The sequence below is a fragment of the Lepidochelys olivacea genome (assembly GCF_965140295.1).
Source record: "Lepidochelys olivacea isolate rLepOli2 genome assembly, chromosome: 20".
NCBI lineage: Eukaryota > Metazoa > Chordata > Testudines > Cheloniidae > Lepidochelys > Lepidochelys olivacea.
The window spans coordinates 20099225-20124583 of NC_140430.1; the positions used below are offsets into that span (position 1 = coordinate 20099225).

General features: G+C 58.8%; 3 protein-coding genes across 14 annotated transcripts in view; 2 read left to right on the forward strand and 1 right to left on the reverse strand.

The window, feature by feature from the left end:
* The window catches only part of RFX1 (regulatory factor X1), a 50522-nt gene extending 49575 nt beyond the window's left edge, over positions 1-947 (reverse strand). For all 3 annotated transcript variants that reach the window (XM_084610227.1, XM_084610226.1, XM_084610225.1), the window contains exon 1: positions 817-947. The gene's annotated coding sequence lies outside the window, so the exon portion shown is untranslated. The remainder of the gene's footprint in view (positions 1-816) is intronic.
* Positions 806-6508, forward strand: RLN3 (relaxin 3). Of its 2 annotated transcripts, none has more exons than XR_014709104.1 (2): positions 806-942; positions 5771-5908. XR_014709104.1 is itself a non-coding variant. In XM_084610228.1 (2 exons), exons 1-2 carry the CDS (start codon positions 3879-3881, stop codon positions 6037-6039), a joined length of 429 nt encoding a protein of 142 aa, XP_084466354.1. In that variant the 5' UTR covers positions 3823-3878; the 3' UTR covers positions 6040-6508. The 2 variants fall into 2 exon arrangements, 1 of the variants encoding a protein (XP_084466354.1); XM_084610228.1 differs by lacking the exon at positions 806-942 and adding an exon at positions 3823-4038 and having other exon boundaries at positions 5771-6508.
* Positions 6509-9277: 2769 nt separating this feature from the next.
* On the forward strand, positions 9278-22762 carry IL27RA (interleukin 27 receptor subunit alpha). Of its 9 annotated transcripts, none has more exons than XM_084610652.1 (15): positions 9278-9414; positions 11915-12419; positions 13493-13625; positions 14225-14385; positions 14719-14867; positions 15452-15605; positions 16060-16139; positions 16617-16815; positions 17499-17699; positions 18290-18391; positions 18503-18664; positions 19064-19192; positions 19958-20048; positions 21248-21344; positions 21659-22762. In XM_084610652.1, exons 2-15 carry the CDS (start codon positions 12353-12355, stop codon positions 21971-21973), a joined length of 2040 nt encoding a protein of 679 aa, XP_084466778.1. In that variant the 5' UTR covers positions 9278-9414; positions 11915-12352; the 3' UTR covers positions 21974-22762. The 9 variants fall into 9 exon arrangements, with proteins under 9 accessions (XP_084466778.1, XP_084466782.1, XP_084466780.1 ...); XM_084610656.1 differs by having other exon boundaries at positions 21248-21335; XM_084610654.1 differs by having other exon boundaries at positions 12310-12419.
* The last annotated feature ends 2597 nt before the right edge of the window (positions 22763-25359 follow it).

Genomic DNA, 25359 nt, shown 5'->3' on the forward strand with positions numbered 1-25359 from the left:
TGACATCATACGATGATATTATAATGCACCATCTGTGCATGGCAATGCTGATATTTTGACATCACCATCACTACATGGTGCAAAGGGGTTCTGATGCCACACTTGGTCATTTTGAAGCCTGTGGCATTGGAATAACATCTTGACTTTTTAATGCAGCCTTGTGCGTACCCTAATGACAGGTGAATGCCCCATCACGGCGTGGGGGGGGATGTCATTTTCACGCCTCGCTACGCTGACCTGGCAACGCTTCACAATGGCGTCATCATAAAACACCAAGGGGGCCGGCAGCGGGATCTTGCAGGCTCCCCCGCGGACTGGGAGAGCCTGGCGTGGCCAGGGCGCGCGGGCACGGGAACACACCGTGATGACCCCTGACAACCTCACCGCTGGGCCTTGTGATGTCACTGGATGACATCATGGGCCCTGACACTGCCACGTGCCTTATGACATCACGGTGGTGGGGGGGGGGGGGAACCCCGCCCCACTTTGGAAACCCGCCCTAGTGTTGGGGGCAGGGGGCTCCCCGTTTTAGCCCCTCCCCCTCCCCCCATTGGGTGCCCCCGGTGCCCCGCTTCTTTTCATTGGCCCGTCCGCCCACCAATCACCGGGGAGCGCTGTAAGCCCCGCCCACCGAGCCTGGGCCCTTCTTAATCCTGGGGCAACGGCCAGGCCCTCACTCGAGCGCGAGCAGCCTCCGAGTCATCGACTGTATCACCCCCCCCCCCGCCCGCCCGCCTTCCTCTCAGGGGCGCGGCCCCTCCGGCGCCCATCCCCCGCAGCCATTTTGTGTGGAGGGGGAATTAGAGTAGGACCCACCTGAACTGTCCCTCCCCGCGGCCCGGTCTCGGAGCCCCGCGGAGGCCGCTTCCCTTCAGGCTCCGACGCGCCGGGCTCGGGTGGAGCCGCCGGTCATCGGCCGCGGCGGTGCCGGATTTTTGGAGGGTATCGATTAGTCGGTGGGGGGAGGGGGGTCCGCTCGGGGCGGTTGTTGTTGTTGTTGCCGGGTTTCCTGGTCGCCACGACTACCGTGGCTATGGCGCCCTCCGTGTTCCCTCACCGGGGCAACTGTTGCTACCCACCTCGGCTGCGGGCGGGGCCGAAGGGGGAGAGAGGGAGGCCCCTGGGCTGATTGGACGGAGCTGACCGCTCCATTGGGTACCCTGGCTGTCAATCTTCGCCCTGCTCGCTCTGATTGGCTGGAGGCCCTGCTACTCCTTTGACGTCGCTTTTCCAATCCTGGTTGTAATTGGTCTGATTCGCTTGGAGCGTGCTGATTGGCTTCTCTCCACGTCCGTCTACACGTTGATTGGGCAGTTCCTCCGTCGGTTTCGGGGGGGGGGGTTGAGGAGGCGGGTTGGGATTGGCCAGTCAGGGCGTTGGCTGGTTGCGATTGGCTAGAGCCGCCTTCAGTCAGTTGGAGGGGAAGCGACAGCTGAGCCCTGTAGAGCCGCGCCCCAGCGTGGGAGAAACGCGCAAGCGGGCTCTGCCCTGGGGGATGATGGGAAATGTAGTTCTTGGCTAGCAGAGGCCAGGGGTTGCCCCCCTGTCTCTGCTGTGGCTGGAGGGGACAAGGAGCACCGCCTGTCTCAAACCTGTGACGTCACTGCGCTGGGTGTGACGTCACCCTGTGCCTCGAAACCCCAGCGATGCCACGCCTCGTGAGGCAGTGATGTCACTGGTGATGAGCCCTGGGTGCTCCGGGGCACGGCACAGGCGGGATCCCGACCTGCCTGGCCCTCGTGCCGTCACTCGTGCTGGTGCCTGGGGGCTGCTCTCCGGCTGTATTGCCTGGGGACCGTCTCGCGCTTCCTTTGCACCCGCACAAAGGACTGAATAAACAAAGGCCGGACAGTGGACGCTCAGCTTCTCCGCAGCCATCGCTGCACCGTTTCCCTGTTAGGCTCTGTGCTGCCACCCGTCGCCATCGCCCGAGTGCCTGACCACAGTCCAGTGGTGTTTTCTCTGCACTCATTTATTTTTTAAAAATCATGAGAACTGAGATCTTGGAGCATGAGATAGCAGCCTCCAGAAAGCATGACGGGGGGGAGGGATGATCCAGCCCAGTTCCTCCCCTGGGAATGGCAGGTCCTATGTACCAATGTGCTTTAGCCAGGCCCAGAGGGACCCTTCTCTTGTCTTCACATAGATTTTTGTTTCTGAGCCTGTGTAATCCCCTGCCTGTTGGATGAAACTGACAAAGAAGGAAACCTGTTTCTTAGATTCCCAAGATCCCTGAATTGATACTTTAGGTCTAGCATTCAGATAAAAATCTATCATAGTTACCAAATTCATGCAGCTTGGGTTGTGCTTTCCAAGGGCTCAGAGCACTCAAGCAGCAGGTGTGAAACTTCCTGCTATCACAGGTTCAAATCCCCATAGGGACAGCTCCAGCCTTCAATTTAAATTGAGTCGCTGGGTCAGACTTTCTCTGTTATGATGGTGTAAATCAGGAGTGACTCCTGTGAAGTTGATGCAGCTATGCTAGGATGAGGTCTGCACTTCTTGTGGAATACGCTTTTAAAAATAGACTCCTCGGTGGATGTCAGAGGCCTGAGGGCACTTGCGGTAGGGTTTGGGGAGGGGGAGCGTTTGCCCCAAAGCTGTTGCTGTGCGAAATGCATATGAACCTGAGGGAAGGGAAGTGGCACTCATAGCTTTGTCTCATTTATCTCCAGAGAAGAATAAGAAACGTCAAAAGAGACATGGTGGCAGTGTTCCTCCCCAGCACAGGGGGCGTCCCCCCCCCCCCAAGGAGAGCATGGACTGTGGCTGAGTTTGGAAATATGAGTTGTTATCTGGCAGGGCAGGAGGGGCTCCAGCTGGGGTTATCTCTGCGCCGCAGGCTGGCATTTTCCGCACAGCCCACGGCCTCTCACATCGGAGGAGGAAGGATATAATTGAAAGGAGATAAGCAAAGGTCACTGTTGCTCCTGCTGTCTGGGGTGATGCAAGAGCGCTCTGCACTGGGTGATGAGCTTGTGGGGAAAGCTCTGAAGGAATGAGATTGCTGGGGAGAATCAGGAGAGCTGGGTGGTGCTCCAACAGCTACATGTGTTCCTGCCCCACTGCCTACGGTGCCCCCTGCTGGCGGAGGCTGGTATTGGAGTAGCTGTGAGCGCCGCACAACCAGCTTTCCCTATAGGGAATGTAGTGTCTGCCATCCACAAAGTCTAGAGGAAACGCTAGATCCCCATAACAACTCCAGGGATGGAGAGGGCAAAGCAGACAGACAAGACTCCTGGGTCTGTCCCCAGCTCTACTGCTGACTGCCTATGACAGCTCAGGAAAGTCCCTGACCCTCTCTGTGCCTCAGTTTCTCCCCATGGCAAAATGGGGGTAATGGTCCTCACAAGGGGTGGGAAAAGCCAGTCCAAGGGAGCAGGGCCCTCAGGAGCTTCCAACCTTCCCAGCAGCGTCACATGGGCAGCTCTGACCCCTGGCCTTGTTGGCTGGGGGAACGACAGAGGGGTTTGAATGGATGCTCCATGCATGGAGAGGGTTTGCATTTGTGTGTGTGTGAGAGAGAGAGAGAGAGAGAGAGAGCACACAGAGAGCCACTGGCTCACCGCCGACGTCTGTCCTTCCGCCTTGGGCACAGCGATAACCAGGAAAAGGTTATCAGCGTCTCGCTCCCTGGCACCCAGGCCTGATGTCCCCAGCTCCAACGGAAAGGTCTCTGTGTGCCACTCGAGTGACTCGGCCAGCTAATTGGAGAGATAGCACCAGAGCCAATGGCCAAAGGCCACCCTTTGTGTGGTTATTCCGAGGGGCTCCTCAGCAGGGAGGGGGTGGGATGTATAAAGGGGGCCGCAGTGGGGCTCAGGAGGCAGCTGTGAGCTCTTCTGGCCTTGGCGTCCATCTCGCCACCCCAAGCAGCCATGCAGAAGCTCCTTCTGGCTCTGGCTTTTGGGTTGCTGTTCTCGGAGCTGAGGCTGGGGGCTGAGGGCCGGAACCCACCCTACGGCGTCAAGCTGTGTGGGAGGGAGTTCATTCGGGCTGTCATCTTCACCTGTGGGGGTTCCCGCTGGAGACGGACAGGTGAGAAGGGCGGTTGTGGGGGAGTGTGCATGGCTGCTGGGTACTCAATGGGAGCGGAGCGGGGTCTGCTGGTTGGAATGGGAGTGGGAGCTGAGGATCAGGACTCTACTCCTGGCTCTGGAAGAGAAGTGGTGTGCGTGAGGCGGGGGGGAATTGGGAGTCAGGACTCCTGGGTTCTATTCTTGGCTCTACCACTGACTTGCAGCATGACTTTTTGTCAGCTCACTCCCCCGCTCTGTGCCTCAGTTTCCCAATGTGTAAAACAAGGATCAGTGTCCCTACCTTGCCTCCCCAGAGGTGGGGATTGTGAGACTTAATTCAATGTTGGTGAAGTGTGCTGCGGCTTTGGAGGGGGGTTCCACGGGTACAATCCAGGAGTTACTGAGTGTCTGCTCCCCCCAGGTGGGGTGTGACTCGCTGCTCGGTTCTTAGGAGCAGCCCGGGGAGCCCGTGTCACCCAGAAGGGCAGATCTAGGGTCCCACATTTATCCCTCTCCAGCAGCTCTCAGAGCAGATTTGCTCCCATGACAAGTCAGAAGCCAATGGCAATTTCCCCCCCTGGGAAATTTGCCGGCGCTTCCTGCCTCATCGCCCGCCAGCTGGGGGGATCTGTGATGGGGCGTACAAACCCCGTGCGGCCGGGAATAGGTTCCCACGCTGCATTGGCTCAGTCAGCCCTGCCCCGCTACACCCGCAGTGAGTGTCAGCCGTGGAGGGGAAGGGGCTAAAAGGGGGGAGCTTATCCCTACCGCTCGCTCCTTGAAAGAAGCTGGGCTCAGGCCAGAGGTTGCAGCCTGCCAGTGTCTAGTCCGGTTGTGGGGCTAGTGTTTGATTTGCTACCTAGGACTTGTCTGTTGTTCCCACTGCAGGTGCTAGACTGAGCCCTTGCTTCTGTTCCTGGCTCGGCCACCCGCCCTGCTGGGTGGACCTTGGGCATGTCCCTTCCCCTCACTGTACCTCAGTTTCCCCATCTGTAGAATGAGGCTTTGATCTGTTCAGAGAGCAAGATCTTCAGGGCAGGGACTGTCTCTCCCCTTGTGTCTGTGCAGCACCTGGCACAATGGGGACCCTGCTCTTGGCTGGGGAGGAGCCAGGGTTTTGTGCGGCATTTAGTGTGATGGGGGCCCCTTGTCTCAGGTGTGGGGGGTTGGTCTGTGCAGCTCCTGGTGCAGTGGAGACACTGACCTTGCTTGGGGGGAGGGCGTATTGTCAGGGAGATGCCCACATGAAGGGTGATCAGGAAGGGGTGTCTGTCCAGTCACTGGGGTGGGGGGCCCCGATCTCCCTAAGGAGGGGGGTGTCTGTGAAGTGACTGGTGTGATGGGAGGCCCCGATGTCTGTGTCCGTGCTGTGCTTGGCGAGATAAGGCATCTAGGTTTTACTTTTGCGCACCATACTGCTTAGGGAGTGACCTATTGGCAGGGTCTCTTGGGTCTTTAGGAGAGAGGCTTGCATGTCAGAACGAGAAGGCAGAGAGACCAAGATAATGTCAGATGGGAGCACTGTGTGGCTACCTCTGCAGGCTGGAATCAGAACAGCTCGTCTGTGTGTCATAGGCCCTATGTTGCTAACAGCAAGAGGGAGATTTTCCCTTCAAGTCAAGCGGAGAGGTCAGTGCTCCTGGAGCAGGAGAAACTGAGTTCTAGCCTTGCTGTCGACAGGAAATTGTGACCTCTGTTCTCTATGCATTAACCCCTTCCCTCCCACTTCCCTGTCTCCTCCTCCGCTGCAGGTGACCTCGATATCCTGAGCAGCCCCCTTGCAGGGGAAGACTCCGCAGAAGCCGCCTCCAGCGAGTGGGATGCCAGCCACCTGCCCGGGACACTGCCCCACCAAGAGCTCTCCTCTGACTACCACGAGAGGTGGAGAGGCAAACCGGGCCGCGGCCTCACCGAAGCAAGCTGGCCTCTGGAGCGCATCGTCCGGGACGTCATGGCAGGGCTGAGCACCTCGTGCTGCAAGTGGGGATGCAGCAAGAGCGAGATCAGCTCCCTGTGCTAGAGACGGGGGGCTGGGGCACAGGGGGAGGGGGCAGGGTTCAGCACACGGCACCGCATGTTGGCACTAGGTCTTCAGCTGGCATCAGGGCAGCTCTGATTAGCACCGGCGGAGGATCTGGCCCTGGGATCACAGCTGCAAGTAGAAACCCACAGTTAAGAGCCCTGCAGTTGCTCAGCTCCCTGGGAGCTCTATCCGAGTGAGGACTGCAGGGAACGGGCCATGGAAATGTATGTGACTTCAGATGGGGTAATATAATGCTGGGGGTGGCCCCTGGAAGGGGGCAGTGGTGGACTCCAGGGTTCTGGGGCAAATGGAGATGGGCGGCTGAGTTTTGATTTGGACATGAATAAGGAACCAGATGACAAATCTCGCCCTGCCCTTCCCCTTCCAGTTGTGGTGTCTTCCCCCCCCCCCCAATGTTGCCTCTTCTTGCGCTGGTATTCAGGGTTAAATAAAAGATCAAAAGAAATTAACTGTGTGAGAGGGACTCTGGGATCAGGGCATGGGGCTGCACATTCCCACACCCTGGAAAATCGGAGCGATTTAGCAGGGGCTGGACCTTCCGCAGAGCGCCTCCTGCTGGTGCTGGAGTAGCCAGGAGCTCCCCTCCAGTCGGCACATCTCCCCCGCTCCCTGTCCCGCCCCCTGTTGGGAGAAGCCAGGACTGCAATGGCTGTGAGCTACCCTCCCACAGCTGGCACATCTGCCCTGCTCCCTGCAGCCCCCCCTGCTGAGACTGGAGCTCCCCACACAGCCAGCTCTCCTCCTCCCATCCTGTAGGGCCTGTTGCTGGGAGAAGCCGGGCGTGGACTAGCTGGAGCCACAGCTATGTCCCATGGCCCTTCCTGGGAAAGCCCCTGGGCTGAGAATTCCCGTCAGGTTCTGCCTTACTTCCCTGTGGCATCATGTTTTATGGTGAATTCCAGGAATGATTCTCCTCTTACCCACGCTTCCAGTCCGTCCCCAGCGATCGATGCATAACAGCAACGGTTGGGCAAGCCTGGTAAACACCACTAGCAAGGGACTCTCTTAAAACCCTGCATGTGTTCTCTGTTTGTCCAGCCCCTAACAGAGCAGGGTCCTGGTCTATGACAGGGGTGCCTAGGCCTGATACACCCCCTAAATCCCCCAGGAGCCAAGTGACCATGGACGGGCTCACAGAAAAGAGGTTTTCAAAGGGGTTCAAAAAATCCCTTTCAAAAGAGGTTTAGCAAAGGGCTTTTCAAGAGGAGTCGACACAGCTCCAGGGGCAGGACCCCATGGCTCCGATTCTCTGGCTGGTGGGCTGCAGGCTGGATAGTCAGCCTTCAAATCTGTGGGGCTGGTCAACTGTCACTCTGCAGCTGGTAGAGTCAGTTAGCTTAGGGCTAACCACTAGACCCCAATCCCCTCCCCGTGCTGGGAATAGAACCTAGGAGGGCTGGGGCCCGGCCCCCCTGCTCTAACTGCTAGACCCCACTCTCCATCAGAGCTGGGAATAAAAACCATAAGTCATGACTCCCAGCCCTCCCCCTCCCCTGCTCTACCCACTTGACCCCACTCCCCTCCCAGAGCTGGGGATAAAACCCAGAAGTCCTGACTTTCTTCCTTTGCTTGCACGTCTCCTTGCACTGGAATCTCCTTAATGAGGGATATTATTAGATGCACGTTAGTACATTGTGTGGCACTGAACAAAGAATGTTACTTAGTGTTTGTGACGAAGCGGGACTGTTCTTAATGTTTCCTCTGAATTGTGTGGGGGTGCCTCAGTTTCCCCTAGGCAGTTCTTAAGTATCTAGGGGGTGGGATAAGGGTGTATGATCACTGCAGAGCCCTAGAGGGCAGGTGTGTGCAGGGGTCTGGACACAGACAATGGCCGACACCCTGTTTCCTGGCCACTGATGGCCTGGGCCCTTCCCCCCTGCAAGGTGAGAGCTAAAGGGTTGGAGAACAAAGGAATCCGGTGACCTCCTGGCCCGGGAAAGGGACAAAGCCCAGAGGAGGAGGGGCTGGAGGGAGTTTCAGTTTGGAGCTGGCTGGGCACATGGAGTGAAGGACAGACATGGTTGTCTGGCTCACTGCCCCCCAGAATGGACCCGGCTGAGGGGTCCTGTTCTCTGTACCTACAAGCTCTGTGTTAGACCATGTCCCTGTCGTCTAATAAACCTTCTGTTTTACTGGCTGGCTGACAGTCCCGTCTGACTGCGGAGTTGGGGGGCAGGACCCTCTGGCTTCCCCAGGACCCCGGCTGGGCAGACTCGCTGTGGGAAGCGCACGGAGGGGCAGAGGAGGCTGAATGCTCCGAGGTCAGACCCAGGAAGGTGGAAGCTGTGTGAGCTGTGTGTCCTGCAGACAGGCTGCTCACAGAAAGGCGACTACCCCAGAGTCCTGCCTGGCTTCATGGGGAGCAGTTCCAGAGCATCGCCCGGGTACCCCGTGACAGTGTTTGGTACAGGAAACAAGAGTTCTGGAGTGAACAGTTCTCCATGTTGCTGTGGGAGAGAGTATGGGCTTGTGGTTAGAGCAAGGGACGTGTGGGTCCGGACCCCTGGGCGCTGGGAGAGGAGTATGCTGTAGATTAAGAGGGGACAGGAAGCAGGACTGGTGGACTCTGTTCCTGGCTGTGAGAGGGGAATGTGTGAACTAGTGGTTAGAGCAGCGGCAGAGAACTGAAAACCAGGACTCCTGGGCGTTATGCCTATTGCTGGGTGGGGAGCGAGGTCTGGTGGTTAGAGCAGGGCTGACTCCATGGTCTAGTGGCAAAGAAAAGAAGTGGGTAAACTAAACTCCGTCAGCCCCAGATAGGCAGGGGGTCCGGCTCTGTCTACCCCCGTTTACTCTCCACGAGGCTCCTGGGGCGGCCGGAAGCCGGGAGTTCTGGCTTCTCGCCCTGGCTCTGACCGGCACATGGTTAAAGCAACAGCCTGGGGGATCCCCCGCTCCGCGGCGCGCTGGGCGGCGCTTGGCTTCTCCCCCCTGCCTGCGCCCCCCGCGCCGCAGAGACACCAACCCAGCAGCGCCCCCGCCTTCCGGCGCTAGCTCGGGGGGACGTGCGCCCCGAAGAGCCACCCGGGCGACGCTGCAAACTTTCGGAAACTCTGACGGGGGGCTTGTTCCGGTGTCTCGGCAGCTGGCTGCGTGTGTGTCCGTCCCCTGTACAGCTTGCTCAGCGAGTGTGCAACCCAGCGCTTCCTGCTTCGGGCTCTTCCCTCTTCCCTCGCCGCCGGCCGCTTTGGCCCAGGGCGAGCGCTGGGCGGCCCCCGAGGCAGGCGGCGGGGACCGTGGGAGCCCCTGGCGTGTGGCCTGATTTGGCAACCGCTTCCTTTCCCAGCTGTTCCTCTGTTCCTTTGTCCTCTTACCAGGGGAGCTCGGCCACAGCCTCCAACTTTAAGCCAAGTATGTGACTGGGGTTGCCAAGTACCTTGTGGAGGGGATTGTGGGACAGTGTTGGCTGACGGGTAAGGATGGAAGGAGGGGGGGGTTACTGGGCTAAGGTGATGGGGCCCAGCTGTTCCAGATGTGGGGGGGGGGCTCTGCATTTCCTCCCCCTCCCCCGGGGGGCAGGGAGGGCTGCAGTGAAAGGGGAGTCTCAAAGGGTGGTCCGCGGAAGATCTCTGGATGTTCATTTGTTCAGGTCGTGCTATGGAGTGGGTGGAGAGGAGGTGAGCAGGGGAGAAGCACAAAGAAGCGCTTGACACAAGCTCTACTGAGCCCAAGAGTCAGGACTCCTGGGTTGAATTCCCAGCTCTGGGAGGGGAGTTTGGGCTCATGGTTAGAGGAGCGGTGGCTGGGAGCCAAGATGCTAGGGTTTTACCCCTGGCATGAGAAGGGGAGTCATGTTTTCTGGTTTGGGGCGGGGCTGCTGGGAATCAGGTCTCCTGGGTTCTATTCCCAGTTCTGTGAGTCAGAATTACTGGGTTCTATCCATGGAACAAGGGGGGGAGTGGGATCTAGTGGTTAGAGCAAGCAGGGAGGGCTGGAAGTCAGCTGTCCGGTCCTATTCCCAGATCTCGGAGGGAAGATGGAATTAGTGGTTCGAGGCGCAGCAGACTGAGAGTCAGAATTTCTGCATTTTACCCCTGGCTCAAGGAGGGGAGTGGGATCTAGTGGCTAGATCGGGGCAGGGGGGCAGGCTGGAAATCGGGGTAATAAAGACAATAACAATTGAAGTCAAGGTTAGTTTTTGCTACGAGACCAGACTGATCCAAAAGCTTAGCAGGATTCCAAACCATCAGCTTGCACATTTGTATGGGTAAGGAGAGCATCCGAGAGGGAAATCCTGGCCCTAGAGGAGCCAATAGGCATTCTGCCCAAGAAATTTACAACCTTCTAGCTGTGGGGCTGGAGCCGATTAGGGGTCAGGAAGGACCTTTCCTATGGGCTGGTGATCCCCGCCCTGTGGGGTTCTGGGACAGCAGGTGCCAGGCACTGCTGGGTGGGCTAGATGGACCTTGGTGCTGATCCAGTCCGGCCTTTCCTATGTGCTGTCTGCGCATGAGAGCGAACTGAGGCCATGAAGAGGTGCAAGTCGGAGCTCCAGTGCATCACCACATCACTGGTTTCCCATCAGTCTCCCCGCTTTCTCATTTTGTTTTGTTTTGTTTTGTTCTGCTCTTTTATTTACTATTTTTTTTGCTTTTGACATTTAGATCTCACCTCAGTGTTAGAGCTTTATCCTGCCACCCGTCACTGTGGACTCTGGGCACCTCCTGTGTTAAACCCACGGCCATAGCATGGCCTGAGCGGATTTCATGGTGTCTTTCCGGCCCTTCCCCTTTTTGGGGGTCAAATTAATGCCTGGGGTGTAGTTTGTGGGCTCGATTTTTATTCATTTCCTTTAGTTGTTGGTGGCAGTTTTAGGATGCTTTGTCTCCTCTGGTATTTCCTTCCCCACCTTCCTGTGAGAAGACTCTATGGATAACAGGGAAGCTTTTGCCCCCTGAGATGCTTATGAACTGAGTGGAGAAAACACTGATTTGTTTATTTCATTGGTGCCTATTTAACTCAAATGCCCGAGGAGTGGTTAGGAGCAAAACTATCTGGGTTAAACCCTGCAATTAAACAATAACAATGACTAATAACTCCCTAGCTTTTATTTAGTGCTCTTCATCCCAATTAACATGGCACACATTAATGGATGAAAATCGGGTTACGTGATAGTTCTCAAAGTGTAAGTGGAGACTCAGCATCAAGCAGGTCTGTTCCTAGTGGAGTCCAGCCGGGATCTGCTCTTGGCCCTGCTATGCTACTTAACATTGTTATTAACGATATGGAAGAAAAGAAAACAAAACCATCCCTGATAAAGTTTGACCGCCGCACAGAAATTGGGGGAATGGTAAATAACAGAGAGGATGGGGTCACTGGTTCAGGGCAGTCTGGATTGGTTGGTAAACTGAGGAAGCAAGCAATCTGCATTTTGAAATGGCCCAATGTAGCTGTTACATTTCAAAACAGAGAATGTCGGCCGTGCTTACAGGATGGGGACTCTCTCCTGGGAAGCTGGGACTCTGGAAAGATTTGGGGGTCATGGCAGAAAACCAGCTGGACAGAAGCTCCCAGCGCAAAGCTGGGGCCAAAAGGGCTAGTGGGATCCGGGGATGTATAAACAGGAATCTGGATTCAAGAAGGATGTTGATAAATCAGAGAGGGGTCAGAGAAGAGCCACGAGAATGATTGAAGGGTTAGAAAACTTGCCTGGTAGTGAGAGACTCAGGGAGCTCAATCTATTCAGCTCAACAAAGAGAAGGTTAAGGGGTGACTTGATCCCAATCTGTAAATACCTATAAATTTTTGATAACAGGCTCTTCTATCTAGCAGCCCAAGGTCTAACAAGAGCCAATGATGTTGAAGCTAGACCAATTCAGGCTGGCAGTAAGGCATTGTTTTTTTTTAACAGCGAGGGGGATTGATCACTGGAACAACTTACCCAGAGTCGTGGTGGCTTCTCCATCGTGGACAAGTTTACAGTCAGGACTGGATGTGTTTCTAAAGGCTCTGCTCTGGGAATTATTGTGGGGCACATTCTCTGGCCTGTGTTAGCCAGGAGGCCAGACCAGATGACCACAACGGTCCCGTCTGGCCTTGTGATCTACGACTCAGGAGCTCTCCAAGCACTTCACATAGGATCACCAGCCCTCTTTTACAGATGGGGACATTGTAAATTAGAGGCGGAGGGAGCTCCCAGTCTGCATTTCTGAGACCTCCCAGTGACTCCCGGCAAAACCAGAGGGGCCCAGACCTGCTGCACTATGGTGGTTACCAGCATACACACCCTTGCTCCTTGCTTGCCAGGTTGCTGACCAGCTATCTCTGCTTCCCATGCGGGGCTGGCACCATGAGGAAGAGATGGAAGGGAGCATGGCTCCTGCTGCTGGCACTGAAGACCTTTGGGTTTCAGGAAGGTGAGAGCTCAATTTCAATTTCCCAGGACACCCAAGTCCTGGTTCCGATTTCATTTACACTGGGGTAAATCAGGAGTGACTCCTAAAGAGTCTATTGCCACGCATGGATGGAAAGCCAGTCGGGGTGCCGTCAGAATCAGACCCCTGCTCTGTCTGAGGCTCAGTCCCCGGCCCCTTACCCACCAGGCTGCAACTGCCCCCCAGTGGACCACAACAGCCCCACCCCGGCTCCCTGCAGCACAGACCCCCCTCCTTGTCCCATGTTGGGCTCAGCACTGACTGAAGGGAGGGAGCCCCCCCCTGCTCTCTACAGCACAGGACCCCAGGCACCACACCCAGGTCAGCACTGTTGGAGGGGAGAGAGCACCCTGGCGAGCCCCCCCTCCCACTCCCTGCGACACCCTGACTTTCCCATCCAGCAGGCCTGGCTCTGCCCAGCATGAGCGGATGGAAACCCAGTGAAAGAGGATCTAGGTTACCCCCACGGGCAGACACCCTCTCCCCTCCCCCCCCGGCCACCGACACTCGGATTGCTAGCGCCCTGCGGTTTATAACTGTTTGACTTGGTGGCACGTGTGCTGGGGGAGATGTTGACAGAGGCTTTGGGCATGGAGATGCGGCTGCTGCAGACAGACAGACAGACAGAGGAAGGCTCCGTCAGCCCCTCCCCCCTGGCCCCTCACCCCACGAGCCCTAGACCTGCTGCACTCAGCAGGAAGCACTGAGCTAGGTTAAGGCAGGGGATGGGGCATCTTAATGGAGACGGAGTGACAGCACAGCCCTCTGCAAGTCCATGCTCAGGAGAGGGGCTCAGGACTCCTGGGTTCTATTCCCAGCTCTGGGGGGAGAGCGGGAGCTAGTGGATTACAGCAGGGGGGCACTGGGAGTCAGGACTCCTGGGTTCTATTCCCGACTCTGGGTGGGGGAGGAGAAGGGTCTAGGTGGCAGGCTGCTGGGTGTGATCCAGCACTTAGGCCCAGGACCCCTGGGGCCAGTCACGCTCAGGCTGGATAGAAGCGTCCAAGCCCCCGGCCTCCCCAGACAGCTGCAGGTTGATATGTGCTTGGGTGCAGGTGACCCAGAGGAACCCACAGGGCTGGAGTGTTACCAGGTGGGCCCCAGAGGGGGCATGAATTGCACATGGCCCAGCAGGTCCGGCTCTGAGGCTATCACCACCTACACCCTCCACTACCAGAGCCTGAAGTTGTGAGTATAACCCCCTGCCTGGGGGAGGGAGCCCAGGATCCCACCCACTGCTCAGGTGCCCAGAACAGCTCCCCAGCTCTGGGAGGGGAGTGGAGTGCAGTGGCTAGAGCAGGGGTCGGCAGCCTTTCAGAAGTGGTGTGCCGAGTCTTCGTTCATTCACTCTAATTTAAGGTTTTGCGTGCCACTCATACATTTTAACGTTTTTAGAAGGTCTCTTTCTATAAGTCTATAATCTATACCTACACTATTGTTGTGTGTAAAGTAAATAAGGTTTTTAAAATGTTTAAGAAGATTCTTTTAAAATTACACTAAAATGCAGAGCCCCCCAGAGCGGTGGCCAGGACCCGGGCAGTGTGAGTGCCATTGAACATCAGCTTGCAGGCCTCCTTTGGCACCCGTGCCGTAGGTTGCCTACCCCTGGGCTAGAGCATGAGCTGTGAGCCGGGACTCCTGGGTTCTATTCCCGGCTCTGGGAGGGGTGTGGGGTCTAGAGGTGAGAGCAGTGGGAGGTCTGGGAACCAGGATTCCCGGGTTGTATTCTAGCTCTGCCCTGTTGTATGCTCCGACTCATCAGTTTCTTCCCTGGGTTCATCCGCCAGCAAACGCAACCAGACGCAGAGTTCCCAGGCCCCCGCCGGACAGAGCTGGGTGGTGATTGGAAGAAGCAACCTGACACGCAATGAGAACTATGCCGTATGGGTGGAGGCTGGTGACGGGACCCAGATCACACCAAGGCTAACTCTGACCCTGCACGAAATAGGTGACCCAGCGCCAGGCAGCAGCCCAGCTCCTCACCGGCCCTAGGAGTGAATGGTGGGGGTGGGGGATTGGGAGATGGGGGCTAGGCTGTTGGGCCCCATTGGGAATTTGTGTGGATTTCATCTCGAGGCTTTCCACTTAAAATCCTCTAGAACTGGGCCAGCTGTTTCATAGAAAGCCTGGGTACAGTGATTAGATTGGGTGTGGGTGAGGCTGGGAGCCAGGACTCCTGGGTTCTATCCCAGTTGTGGGAGGGGAGTGGGGTTCAGTGGTTAGGCCTGGGAGCCAGGACTTTTGGCTCCTACTTTCCCTTCATTCACTGTGTTGGTTCCAGTGAAGCCGGATCCCCCTGTACTGAGCCTAGAGGACGTGACCCCTGTGGTCACCATGAGCTGGACAAACCCCCAGTGGCCTGAGCATTTCTCCCGGGATCTGGCCTGCCACCTTCGCTACCGGGTATCTGGGACCACCAACTGGACCAGGGTGAGTCTGCGTGACAGGATTGCAAAATGTGCTTGGGGCGGGGAGGGGGGGTGTTGAAAGACAGGGCTTCCTCTGGGATAGCAGCCTACTACTGCTGCTAGATAATAGAGCTCCTCCTTCAGCTCAAGTAATGGAGGACTGCATTCTGGTGCTACAGAGTCCTGGGTTCAAATCCTGCTCATAACAAATAGCAGGGCCTGTTACACCTTCTGCTGACTGGGGGCAGCTGTAGAATGAAAGATGCTGATTCCTAGTTACGCTCAGGCCCATCTACTCCTTAAATTGGGATGACCTGGCCACCACAGAATTCCTCCTACACCGGGGCCTTGCTGGCTAGGGTGGAGCCGGCATACAGGCCAAAGGTCACCGTGTCTTAATCATCTGGGCTGAACGGCTCAGGGGTCTACCAATGGAGCATTAGACCCTGCTCCGCTTCCAGAGCTGGGGACAGAACCCAGCAGTCCTGACTCCCATCCCCTCTGCTCTAACCACTGGACCCCGCTCCCCTCCCAGCCCTCCCTCCTGCGAGATGGGTCCCCAGAGCCCTGCGGCTCCATCTCTCTCTGTGCCGTTCTCCCTGGCAGGTTCATGAGGGGGATGTTGAGCCCAACCACTACGAGTTCTCCAGCCTGGAGCCTTTCACGGCCTACGAGGTGCAGGCCCGCTGCATCCCTGAGGACGGGAAGGGCTTCTGGAGCGACTGGAGCCCGTCCCAGACCTTCCAGACTCCCGAGGCTGGTACGTATGGGCCTGAGCTAGCCAGAGCAAAACGCCTGCCTTGCCGGGGAGGGTCACATGTGGTGTAGTCAGTTAAGGCGGCAACAGTCAGGACTCCTGGGTTCTATTCCCAGCTGGGGGGTGGAAGGGGGGGGGGTCAGGGGGCTGGAAGTCAAGACTCTGGGGTTCAGTTCCCAGCTCTGGGAGGGGAGTGGGGTCTAGTAATAGGGGAGAAGATGAAAAAACTGGGTGCCAGGATTCCTGGGTTCTATTCCCAGCCCTGGAAAAGGTCTCCCTGCAATGCTAAATGCAGAGGCCTGTCCTGCCCCGGGCAGTCAGGGGAACACCCCTCTTGGGAAAGGGGCCCAGTGCTTTCCTGGCTCCGGAGAGCTGCTGTGTGCCCTGTACACCCTCCCTGCCCTGGAGCGACCCCAGTTTCTTCTCTGATGCCACGGCCCCTCTCTGTTGCCCTTAGCCCCGCTGGGCCTGGTGGACGTGTGGCAAGTGGCCAGCCCTGCTGAGTCCGGAGAGCCCAGCCTGCTGCTGCTGTGGAAGGTGAGACCCACCTGGGCCCATCATTGCAGGGTTGAGGTTCCCCGGCGCTACCCCCCCGAGAGGCCCCCGTGCTTAGATCGCTGCAAACCAGGAAACAAAGGGGTACAGTACAGCAGGAGTCTTCCCATCGGTGCTGGAGGTCCCAGCCGATTGGATAAGCTCCGCTGTCACATGACTGGGGTGTGCCCCCCGGTGCCCTGGCCAAATTCCGATTGGCTTTCCCTCCTGGACACGCCCGTAGCCTCCACTTCCTGTCCTAAACTGATGCACAGTGTGTCCACGCAGCTGCTAAGCAGCGGCCACGTTCCACCCCAGAGGTGGTTGCATTGCAGGGGTGGCCCAGGTTATTCCCAGGCAACGGGGGCCCTAGCGATGTCAAGCACAAGGGGCGGCCCCATCTGGAGGGCGGGGTGGGGCAGGGGGAGGGGATGGGATACTCATCCATTTGCGTTAACCCTTCGCTGGATTCCCTACCAGCCGCTCAATTCCGAAGCAGCCAGGGGAGTCATTCACAGCTACAGCCTGGCCTTCCGGACGGGCAGCGACGGCGCCGAGAGCCCCCTGGAGTCCCCCTGCTGCAACGCGAGCCTCCCCGCCAGAACCACCCACGTCTGGATCTCGGCAAACAACCACGTCGGGCGGACGCAGCCTGCCAACCTCAGCTTGGAGCGGCAGGGTACGACCCCGTGGGGGCCTGACCGCACTGGGCCCGTGTCCCATTCCCTAACCACCGAGCCAGACTCTCCCCTGCCGCAGAATCAGATGGGAGCTGGCATCCCCTAGAGGGGAAAGGCCCCGTGCCCCATTCCCTGCTCCCCCTGCACCGAGCCAGCCAGTCCCACACCCTGGGGCCAGATGGGAGCCGGCGCTCCCTAGAGGGGAAAGCCCCCATTCCTTGCCCCCCCCCGAAGCCAGCCAGTCCCCCCACGCTGGGCTGGATCCGGGATGGCGCCCCCTAGAGGGGAAAGGCCCCAAGTTCCATTCCCTGCCCTCCCTGAGCTGGCCCCTTCCCTGCCATGGGGTAAGATGGGAGCTGGCGCCCCCTAGAGGGGAAAGACCCTATGCCCGATTCCCTGCCCCTCCCCTGCCCCCCCAAGCCAGCCAGTCCCCCCACGCTGGGCTGGATCTGGGATGGCGCCCCCTAGAGGGGAAAGGCCCGGAGCCCCATTCCCTGCCTGCCCCCCCCCCCCGAGCCAGCCAGTCCCCCCACCCTGGGTTGAATCAGGGCCAGTGCCCCCTAGAAGGGAAAGGCCCCGAGTCCCATTCCTGCAGCATCCCTAAGCTGGTGCAGGGGGGACCCAGAGAACGACTACCCTAGGGGGAGCTGCGCCCAGTGATGGATCCTGTGGATTCTCCCAGATCTGTCTGCCCCGGCAGGGGTCCAGGCTGTGGCCATGCATGGGCAGGATCTCCGCGTTACCTGGGAGCCCAGCAAGGACCCACTGGAAGGGGAGCCCACGGAGTACCTGGTGGAGTGGGCCAAGGAGTGCAGCAGCTCAAAGGCGGCATCCCTGGGCTGGGTGCGCAGGGCAGCGGGCGTTCACAGTGCCCTGCTGACAGGTATGGGGAGAGCCTGGCCACGGAGGCCCCTGCATGCCACAGCATGGGGCCAGGGGGCTGCTTCACCCTGTCCCACGCCTGACACTCTGCTGGGAAAACTCAGAGCCTGAGCAACGGTCAGGCCCTTTGCACGTGTGAGTGAGGTCTAGTGGTTAGAGCGGGGGGGCTGGGAGTCAGGACTCCTGGGTTCTATCTTTGGCTGTGGGTGGGGAGTGGGGTCTAGTGGGTTAAAGGAGCGATAGGACAGGAGTCAAGGCTCCTGGGGTCTAGTCCCAGCTCTGGAAATGGGGAGTGGGGTCTAGTGGTTAGAGCGGGGGGAGGGCTGAGAGTCATAACGCCTGGGCTCTATCCTGGGCCCTTGCACAAAATAGCTGGGTGCCTCAGTTTCCCCATTTGTAAGATGCGCCTCGGAGTCCTGCTGCACCGAGGACGGGGAGGGGAGGCTGGGGCTGTGGGGCTTGGTTGTGAGGTGTCCGAGAAGGGCTGGGAATTTCTACTTTGTGCTTCTAAGCCAGGACTCGGCAGCGACCGCTCAGATTGGCAGCTCCCCCTGGGAACTGACCCTGTCTCCCTTCGCTCCCCTGCCCCAGGTGACTTCAGGCCACGGGTGCCGTATCAGGTCCGCGTGTACGGGCTGTACCCCGGGGGCTTTGGTGCATCGGCCCCTGTCCGAGCCTACACCCAGGAAGGAGGTAGGTGCGCAGCCCCCGTCCCACCCCGATGGGCCCACGCTGGGAGCTAAGGAAGGTGGGATGGGTACTGCTGGCTTCACTCACAGCCCATCCCCTCTTCACTCTCCCCAGTGCCGTCGGCAGGGCCCCAGGGCCTGCAGGATCGTAGCATCTCCAAGGAGGCGTCTGTCATCTCCTGGGAGGCGATCCCCCTGGCGCAGCGCAATGGGCACATCACCCACTACACCCTCTACCTCGCCGCGCCCACGGGGAGCCCACAGACCTACCAGCCCAGTAAGTGCCTATCCGTGGGGCATGGGGCCCTCCCCAGGGATCCGGGGTGCTGTGGGAACAGGCTTCACCCCAGCAGCATGGGCCTCTGGTGGGAGCTGAGCTGATATCTCAGGTGGGGCAGCAGCTGGAGTTGGACCTGGGGGTCTCCGAGCTAAAGGAGTTGCTCCCTCTGCTAGCAGCGGTAGTGAGACTTTTATCCTCTATGTAGGCTGGCCACTAGAGGGGGTGCTAGTGGAGACAGGAGCCGAGGCTTGGGAGTGGAGGAGGGGCACTAGCCTTGGACAGGAAGGGAAGCTGTCCCTTCCCCTGCTATCTGACCCGGGAGGGGCGGGGCTGGGGGCAATGGGAATACGGAGACCTCAGGCCTCCCAGCTCACGCATCTCTCATCCCTTGTGCAGTCGCTGCTACAGAGACAAGCTACAACCTCTCAGGCCTGGAGCCTGGCACCTCCTACCAGCTCTGGATGACGGGCTCCACCTCGGCTGGGGAAGGAAACGCCAGCTCCATCCACCTCTTCCACACCCCAGGTGGGGGCTGCCAGCTGCTGGGGGCTTGTGGGCTCAGCAGGGTCCGGCGGGGCGGAGCTGGGACGGGAGCCCCTAGAACTGCAAGAAGCGGGGTGCTTTCCCCCCACTGTGGGAAGAGGGGGTGCTGTGCTGCAGGATGTGGGCTCAGCAGGGGGCGCTTTCCCCCCAAGACTCAGGGGATCAGCTACGGTGTCCCATTTTCAGTTCAGCCTCCCATGCAGTTGCAGCCAGATGCGGGATTCTCCTTCACCTCCCGTGTACAACAAGCTGTGTAGCTGTTCCTCACCTGCCACGCCTCACCCCAGAGGCAGGTGCATCTCAGCACCGGGCGAGGGATCCCTGTGTAAACAGCTGCCATGCCCCACCCCAGAGATGGCTGCATCTCAGTGCTGGCAGAGCAATCCCCATGCACTGGTGCTGTGTTCCACCCCAGAGGTGGCTGCCTTTCAGTGCAACTGCCCCCCTCCATACCTAGCTATTTGCTTAACGCTTTGGGATTGTCAGAGGAAGGGATCCAGGAGGTTACAGAAGCCTTGTCCTGCCCTGCTGGGCCTTCCTCTCACTCTATGCCCCTGTAACATGGCCGGGGGAGGGCGTGGGTGTGCGTGGCATAGATCCTGTTGCAGAGTGGTGCTGCGTTAGGTCTGGGTGGGCCCTGCCCTCTCTGGGCCGCGTGGGGCTCTCCCCTCCAGCTGGGGGGGCATGTTGGGATTCAGGGACAGAGGCACTCAGGCTTTCTCCCAACCCTGCTCCCTCTCCCTGCAGATTCCCGCTGGGAGGCTGTCCTGGCTTCCCTCCTGGCGGTGGGATTCCTCCTCTTCCTGGCCTGTGTCCTGGGAGCTGTCCTGCATGTGCAGTAAGAATGCCAGGCAGTCGGTGGGGGCGGGGAGCGGGCCCCCACGCAGGGTCCTAGGTCATCCTGGACGGGGCTTTTAAGCCGTAGGGAGCCCTCGCCGTGTCGTGCTCAGTGGTGGCTGGGACACACAGACAGAGCCAGGCAACATCTTTCAGCGGAAACATTTTTGGTGAAAAACGGAGAGTCAGCAGTGCCAGCAAGTTGGGCAAATCCGGGTCTGGTTGCCAAGTTGCGCATCGGAAAAGCAACCCCCCCCCCCCCAAATTCCATGTCGAAATAGTTCCATATTGTCCCGGCTCCAAGCAACTTTGGGTTTGGAAACGTCCTGCCGCGTCGGTTTTCGCAAACAGAGAAACGTTCCCAGGACGCGTGAAAGGCGAGCGCAAGGTGTCGATTCGCCCCGAATGAGGCTTTCCCACCCACAGTGGTGGGGTCTGGCCTTTGCCATTCGCTGACACTGTTGAAAAAACCTCAGGTCTGGTTTTCGAGGGTTTTTTTGGAATTGCCAGAGAGCCGAACACCCCAGGATTGGCTCAGCCCTGCACCCAGAGAGGTGGATACTCCTGCTCTAGCATTAGCGAGTGGAGTCGGTTCAGCTATAGACGCCCTCCAGCTTTTAGATCTAGTGGCTCTGGGTTCAATCCCGAGTACCCACAACCCACCCCCGTCCCCCAGCGGTGGAAGGACACGCTCCCAGCACCAAGGGGGGCTGGGGTCTTCCTTAACCCTCTCTGTTCTGTAGTATCTGAGTCCCTGGGATCGGACGAGTCAGAGCCACGGAACTGTGGGCTGAGAGCCACCAAATTCGTTTCACCCAACGGCCATTGGGCGACACTGGCTCCAAACTAGTGCCCTAGAGGCTCCCAGTTTGGTGGGGAGGGGAGATGAGGGAGCTAGTTAGAGGGTGAGACAGCGGAGGGAATAAATTTAAATGGGGTGCCTGAGAGAGCGATGGGGGAAGGCATCTCTGGTGGGTCTAATTTATGCAAACAAGGTAACGCATTGATCTAATTTATGCAAATGAGGCACAATGTGGATCTCATTTATGCAAATGAGGTGTTGCATATTTATCAAGTCTGCAGCTCAAGGCGTGCCATGATTTGCATAACACCTCAAGGGGGCTGGCCCTCCATAGCCAGGCAGTCTCCCTACCCCTCACCCCAGGTGTTAAAAAAACCCTTCCTCTCTCTCACCCACAGGCTGCTGGACCTGTGCCACAAGGTGCTGCCCAGCTGGTGCTGGGAGAAGGTCCCAGATGCCACCCACAGCAGGATTATGCTGCATGAGGTGAACAGGGTGAGATGGGGGGCCCAGGCTAGGATGCGTGACCCGCCCTTGTCCTCTGCAGTAGGGCCAAGAGAGGCAGATCAGATGAGCCAGGCCTGGACAATCAGGGGTTTGGGAGTGGGGTCTAGTGGTTAGAGTGGGGGGGCCAGGCTGGGAGTCAGGACTCCTGGGTTCTATCCACAGCTATGGGAGGGGAGTGGGGTCTAGTGGTTAGAGCGGGGGGGTCGGGGAATCAGGACTCCTGGGTTCCATGCCCAGCTCTGGCAGGGAGCTCCTTGTCGCTAGGGAGTGAGATGGCTGCTCTCATGATCTGTTTTCTCCAGGATCCCCACAGCTACAGGGGGCCTTTGGTGCGGAACCTGGATGCGGAGGAGACCCCCATCACCGAGCTTGATATCGGGGAACCAGCGGAGAACGTGAACCAGGGCTACTCAACTCTGCCCCAGCTGGAGTCTCCTCTGCCTGCCCTGCCCCACAGCGGGGGGGCTGACGACTGGACCGGGAGCAAGCCCAGGACAGAGGAGCTGGTGCCAAGCAGCCCCACCTTGGAGGAGACGTGGGGAGACAAAGCCCCGGTCATTTCTGGCTACGAGAAACATTTCATGCCCACCCCGGAGGAGGTGCTGGGACTGGCCTGAGGGATGTGGCTGGGCGAGAACCACCAGCGCCACACAGCACTGCCCTAGGCACTGGGGGGACCCAGCCAGGAGTGCCTGGCTCGAGGGGCCAAAGACTGGGACATGGGCTCTTTCCCCTGTAGGGGGCGCCGGCTGCAAGCTCAGGTTGGGGCGCTCTTTGGGGCAGGGAATGGGACACAGAGATTTTCCCCTGTTAGTGGTGCAGGCTCTGATCCAGCCTTAATTCTGCAGCGACCGAATTGCCCCTGCCTGGTGGACTGAGTTTGCTGGTATACTGCGTCCCTCCTAGACAACCTTCCCGACAGGCTGCCTTAGCAGACACGCCAAAGACCGAATGGCCCATGGAGACAGAGTTCCTCTCCGGACTCCCAGCCCCCTCTGCTCTAACCACTACGCACGCTACTCCTCTCCTGGAGCTGGGGATAGAGCTCAGGAGTCCTGACTCCCAGCCAGGGGCGGCTCTAGCAAGTTCCCCCCCGGCCCCCCAAGCAGTCGCCGTGGGACACGGACTGCCGCCCCATTCTAATTGCCGCCCCGAGCACCAGCTTCGAGAGCTGGTGCCTGGAGCCAGCCCCTGCTCCCAGCCCCCTCCTCCCAGAGCCTGTGACAGACCCAGACTCTGCCCCTCTAATTGTCAGCAGCCCGTCACCCTGGTATCAGGCCCCCCGCAGGTTCCCTCCTCCACAGGCCAGCTTTCTCCCCACTCTCGAGCCCCGCTCGAGCTCGGAGCTGCACACCATGCAGTTGTATGGCATTTTTTTTTACTTGTACACGGTTTTTTTAACCTTCGCTCCCTGTCTCTCATTGCCACAAACAAAGCAGCGACTTTCCTGTCTGGACCTCAAAGGGGCTGTCACATGGTGACTGGGCCCTTCATGGCAGGGCAGGGTCAGGAGCCCCTGTGACCCGCTGCCTCCCGCCTGGTGGTCAGAGGCTGCCAGGGAAGCTGCAGAAAGCGGCAAGCTCACCGCAGGAGTAGGGGTGGCTGGCAGCCGGCCTGGAGAGCCAGTGCCGGGGGGCTGTCGGTGGGCTGCATTGTGAGTAGAAGACTCAGCCGGTGGGGCGAGCAACAGCCTGGAACCCGAGTGCTCAGGGGTAAGTCACTGTAGGGCAGACTGGGAAATGATGGGTCACTGTGACACTGGGCAGCCTGGTTACCAGCTGGGTGCTCCTGACCATTGAATGGGCCAGCAAGAGAGACTGGGTTTGCTTTATAGTGGACTGAGGGAAATTCGTCATGCCACAGGTGGGGCTGCCTTATTACAGCGCCTTACGGAGGCTAAGGAATTGTGCCTCACGTCAACGGCCTGGAAGGAAGGGAGCCTGAGTCCCATTTTACAGATGGGGAAACTGAGGCACAGAGCGACTGGGCTACGGTCACACAGCACGGCAGTCGTGGACTTGGGTGTAGGACCCAGGAGTCCTGCCGCCCAATTCCCCATGCTTGCTCCAGGAACCCAGGCCCGCTGCCCAAGGCCCTGTGAGCACGGCTGCAGCTTGCCCAGACTCAGACAGTGGCAGAGCTCCTCATAGGAAGCTCTCTCCTCCTTCACAGGAAGGATGTTCTTGTGGTCGTGGCGTAGCAGCCAGAAGGGCTGGAGACCACAAGAACATCCTTCCTCTCGGGCGAGGTGCAGAGTAAAGTGAAATGCTGCAGCCTTCCAGTGCAGCGCACAGGGGCGGGGCAGGGCTCTGCTTCCGCAGCCCAGGGGCCCCGGCCCAGAGCTGCCTCTGCACCGCACTGCGCCCAGCCTCCCCCTAGCAATGCCCGCCGTGCCCTCGGAGCACCGGGGGCTACGCAGCTGGGCAGGTCTCTGTGAGCAGCATGTAGCCTCTGGCTGCTCCTGTGCGTGCCAGACATGTCAGCTCTGTGCCCTGCTCCAGCCCTGCGCCTGACTTGGTCGGTTCGATGGAGTGGGCAGCACAGACTAGGGCGTGTGTGTGGGGCGGGAATTGGCCCTGCAGCCCCCCACGCTGGGGAGGTGGGAGTTGCGCTCAGTCTTGGCAGGGGTAGGAAAGGCCCATCGGGTGCAGCCCAGCCCTCGGGATTCAACGCCCTGGGTGCGAACCTGACAGATGAAGGGAGGGGTTGGGACCTGAACTGAGGAATTGCTTGGACTATGCAGGGCTATGGGCCTTGAGAGGAACCCCCCCCGGCCCCCTCCAATGTGGGACCAATGAGGTGAACCCCTCTGGCTCGAAGACTTAATACTGTAACAAGCTGGCTAACGCAGGTAACGCCACTGCCCTCTGCTGGCTCGGCTTAGCCGTGTGTCATAGGCCCTGCATCGCTCCCAGCAATTCCCCTTCAGCGCCGGCAGCTTGGCCGTAGCAGCGCGAGAAGCTGAATTCCAGGCTGATTGATAACAATCCTCCGTGCTTTCCAGCTGCAATTATGTGCATTTACAGGGCCCCGTTCGGCTGGGTGCTGCCCACACACAATGAAACAAGCCCTACCCCTTAGAGCACACAGTCTAAACAAGGGAAACTGAGGCACACAGCGATGAAGTCACTTGTCCAAGGTCACATGGTGAGGCAATAGAGTCAGGAATTGAACCCAGGTGTCCTGAGTCCCTACTAAGGACCTTAAGCATGAGGCCAACGCTTGGCAGACATCAAACCAAGGTGAGGGGGGTTGAATTTCATGCCCAGTCTATTGAGCAGAGAGAAGAGGGCGATATTCCTACCCCCCAGATGAGAAAGACCCCCACACACACATCAGATCTCAATTCACTTGACTTTAACCCCCTCAGCCTCACTGGGATGTGCTGAATTCACAACTGCGGGGAAACCTGGAGCCAGTCACAACCCACCTCCTCAGCCCCTGGGAAGCTCCAAGGGCTGAACTCCCACTGATTTCATTTAGCAGCAAGGGCCAGAGCCTCAGCCGGTGTCAAACAGCCCCACCCACACAATGATGCTACCTTGATCTACACCAGCTGGGGATCCAGCCTCATCCACTCCAGTGGCTCTGTCAGCTTTTAAAAGGGACAATCCAGGCTCAGACGAGACGCTGAGCACCACACGGTGATGTCTGCCCAGCAGCCCTCGCTGTGACCTGTGCTCAGAGCTGGCAGCTCAGCGTGGGGGAGATTTGGCCCTGGGGGAAGGTTTCATTAGGGTCAGGGCAGCAGCAGGGCCCCGTGTGATGGGACAGTCTGTGCAGGCAGAGACAGAGGTGCCAGGGGCGTGATTCTGGTCTCCCGCTGTCTCAGCCTGGACTGCAGCACTGGGGGTAAATGGTGGCTCGGAGCTGCTGCCCCTATAAGCAGTTGGGGGCTGCTCTGAGGGCTGAAATCTGGGCAGCCCCACTTGAGGAGACAAGCCCAGAGGGGGGACCAGTGCTGCAAAGCTGGAGGTCCCAGGATGCTCTGCGGTGTAAATCT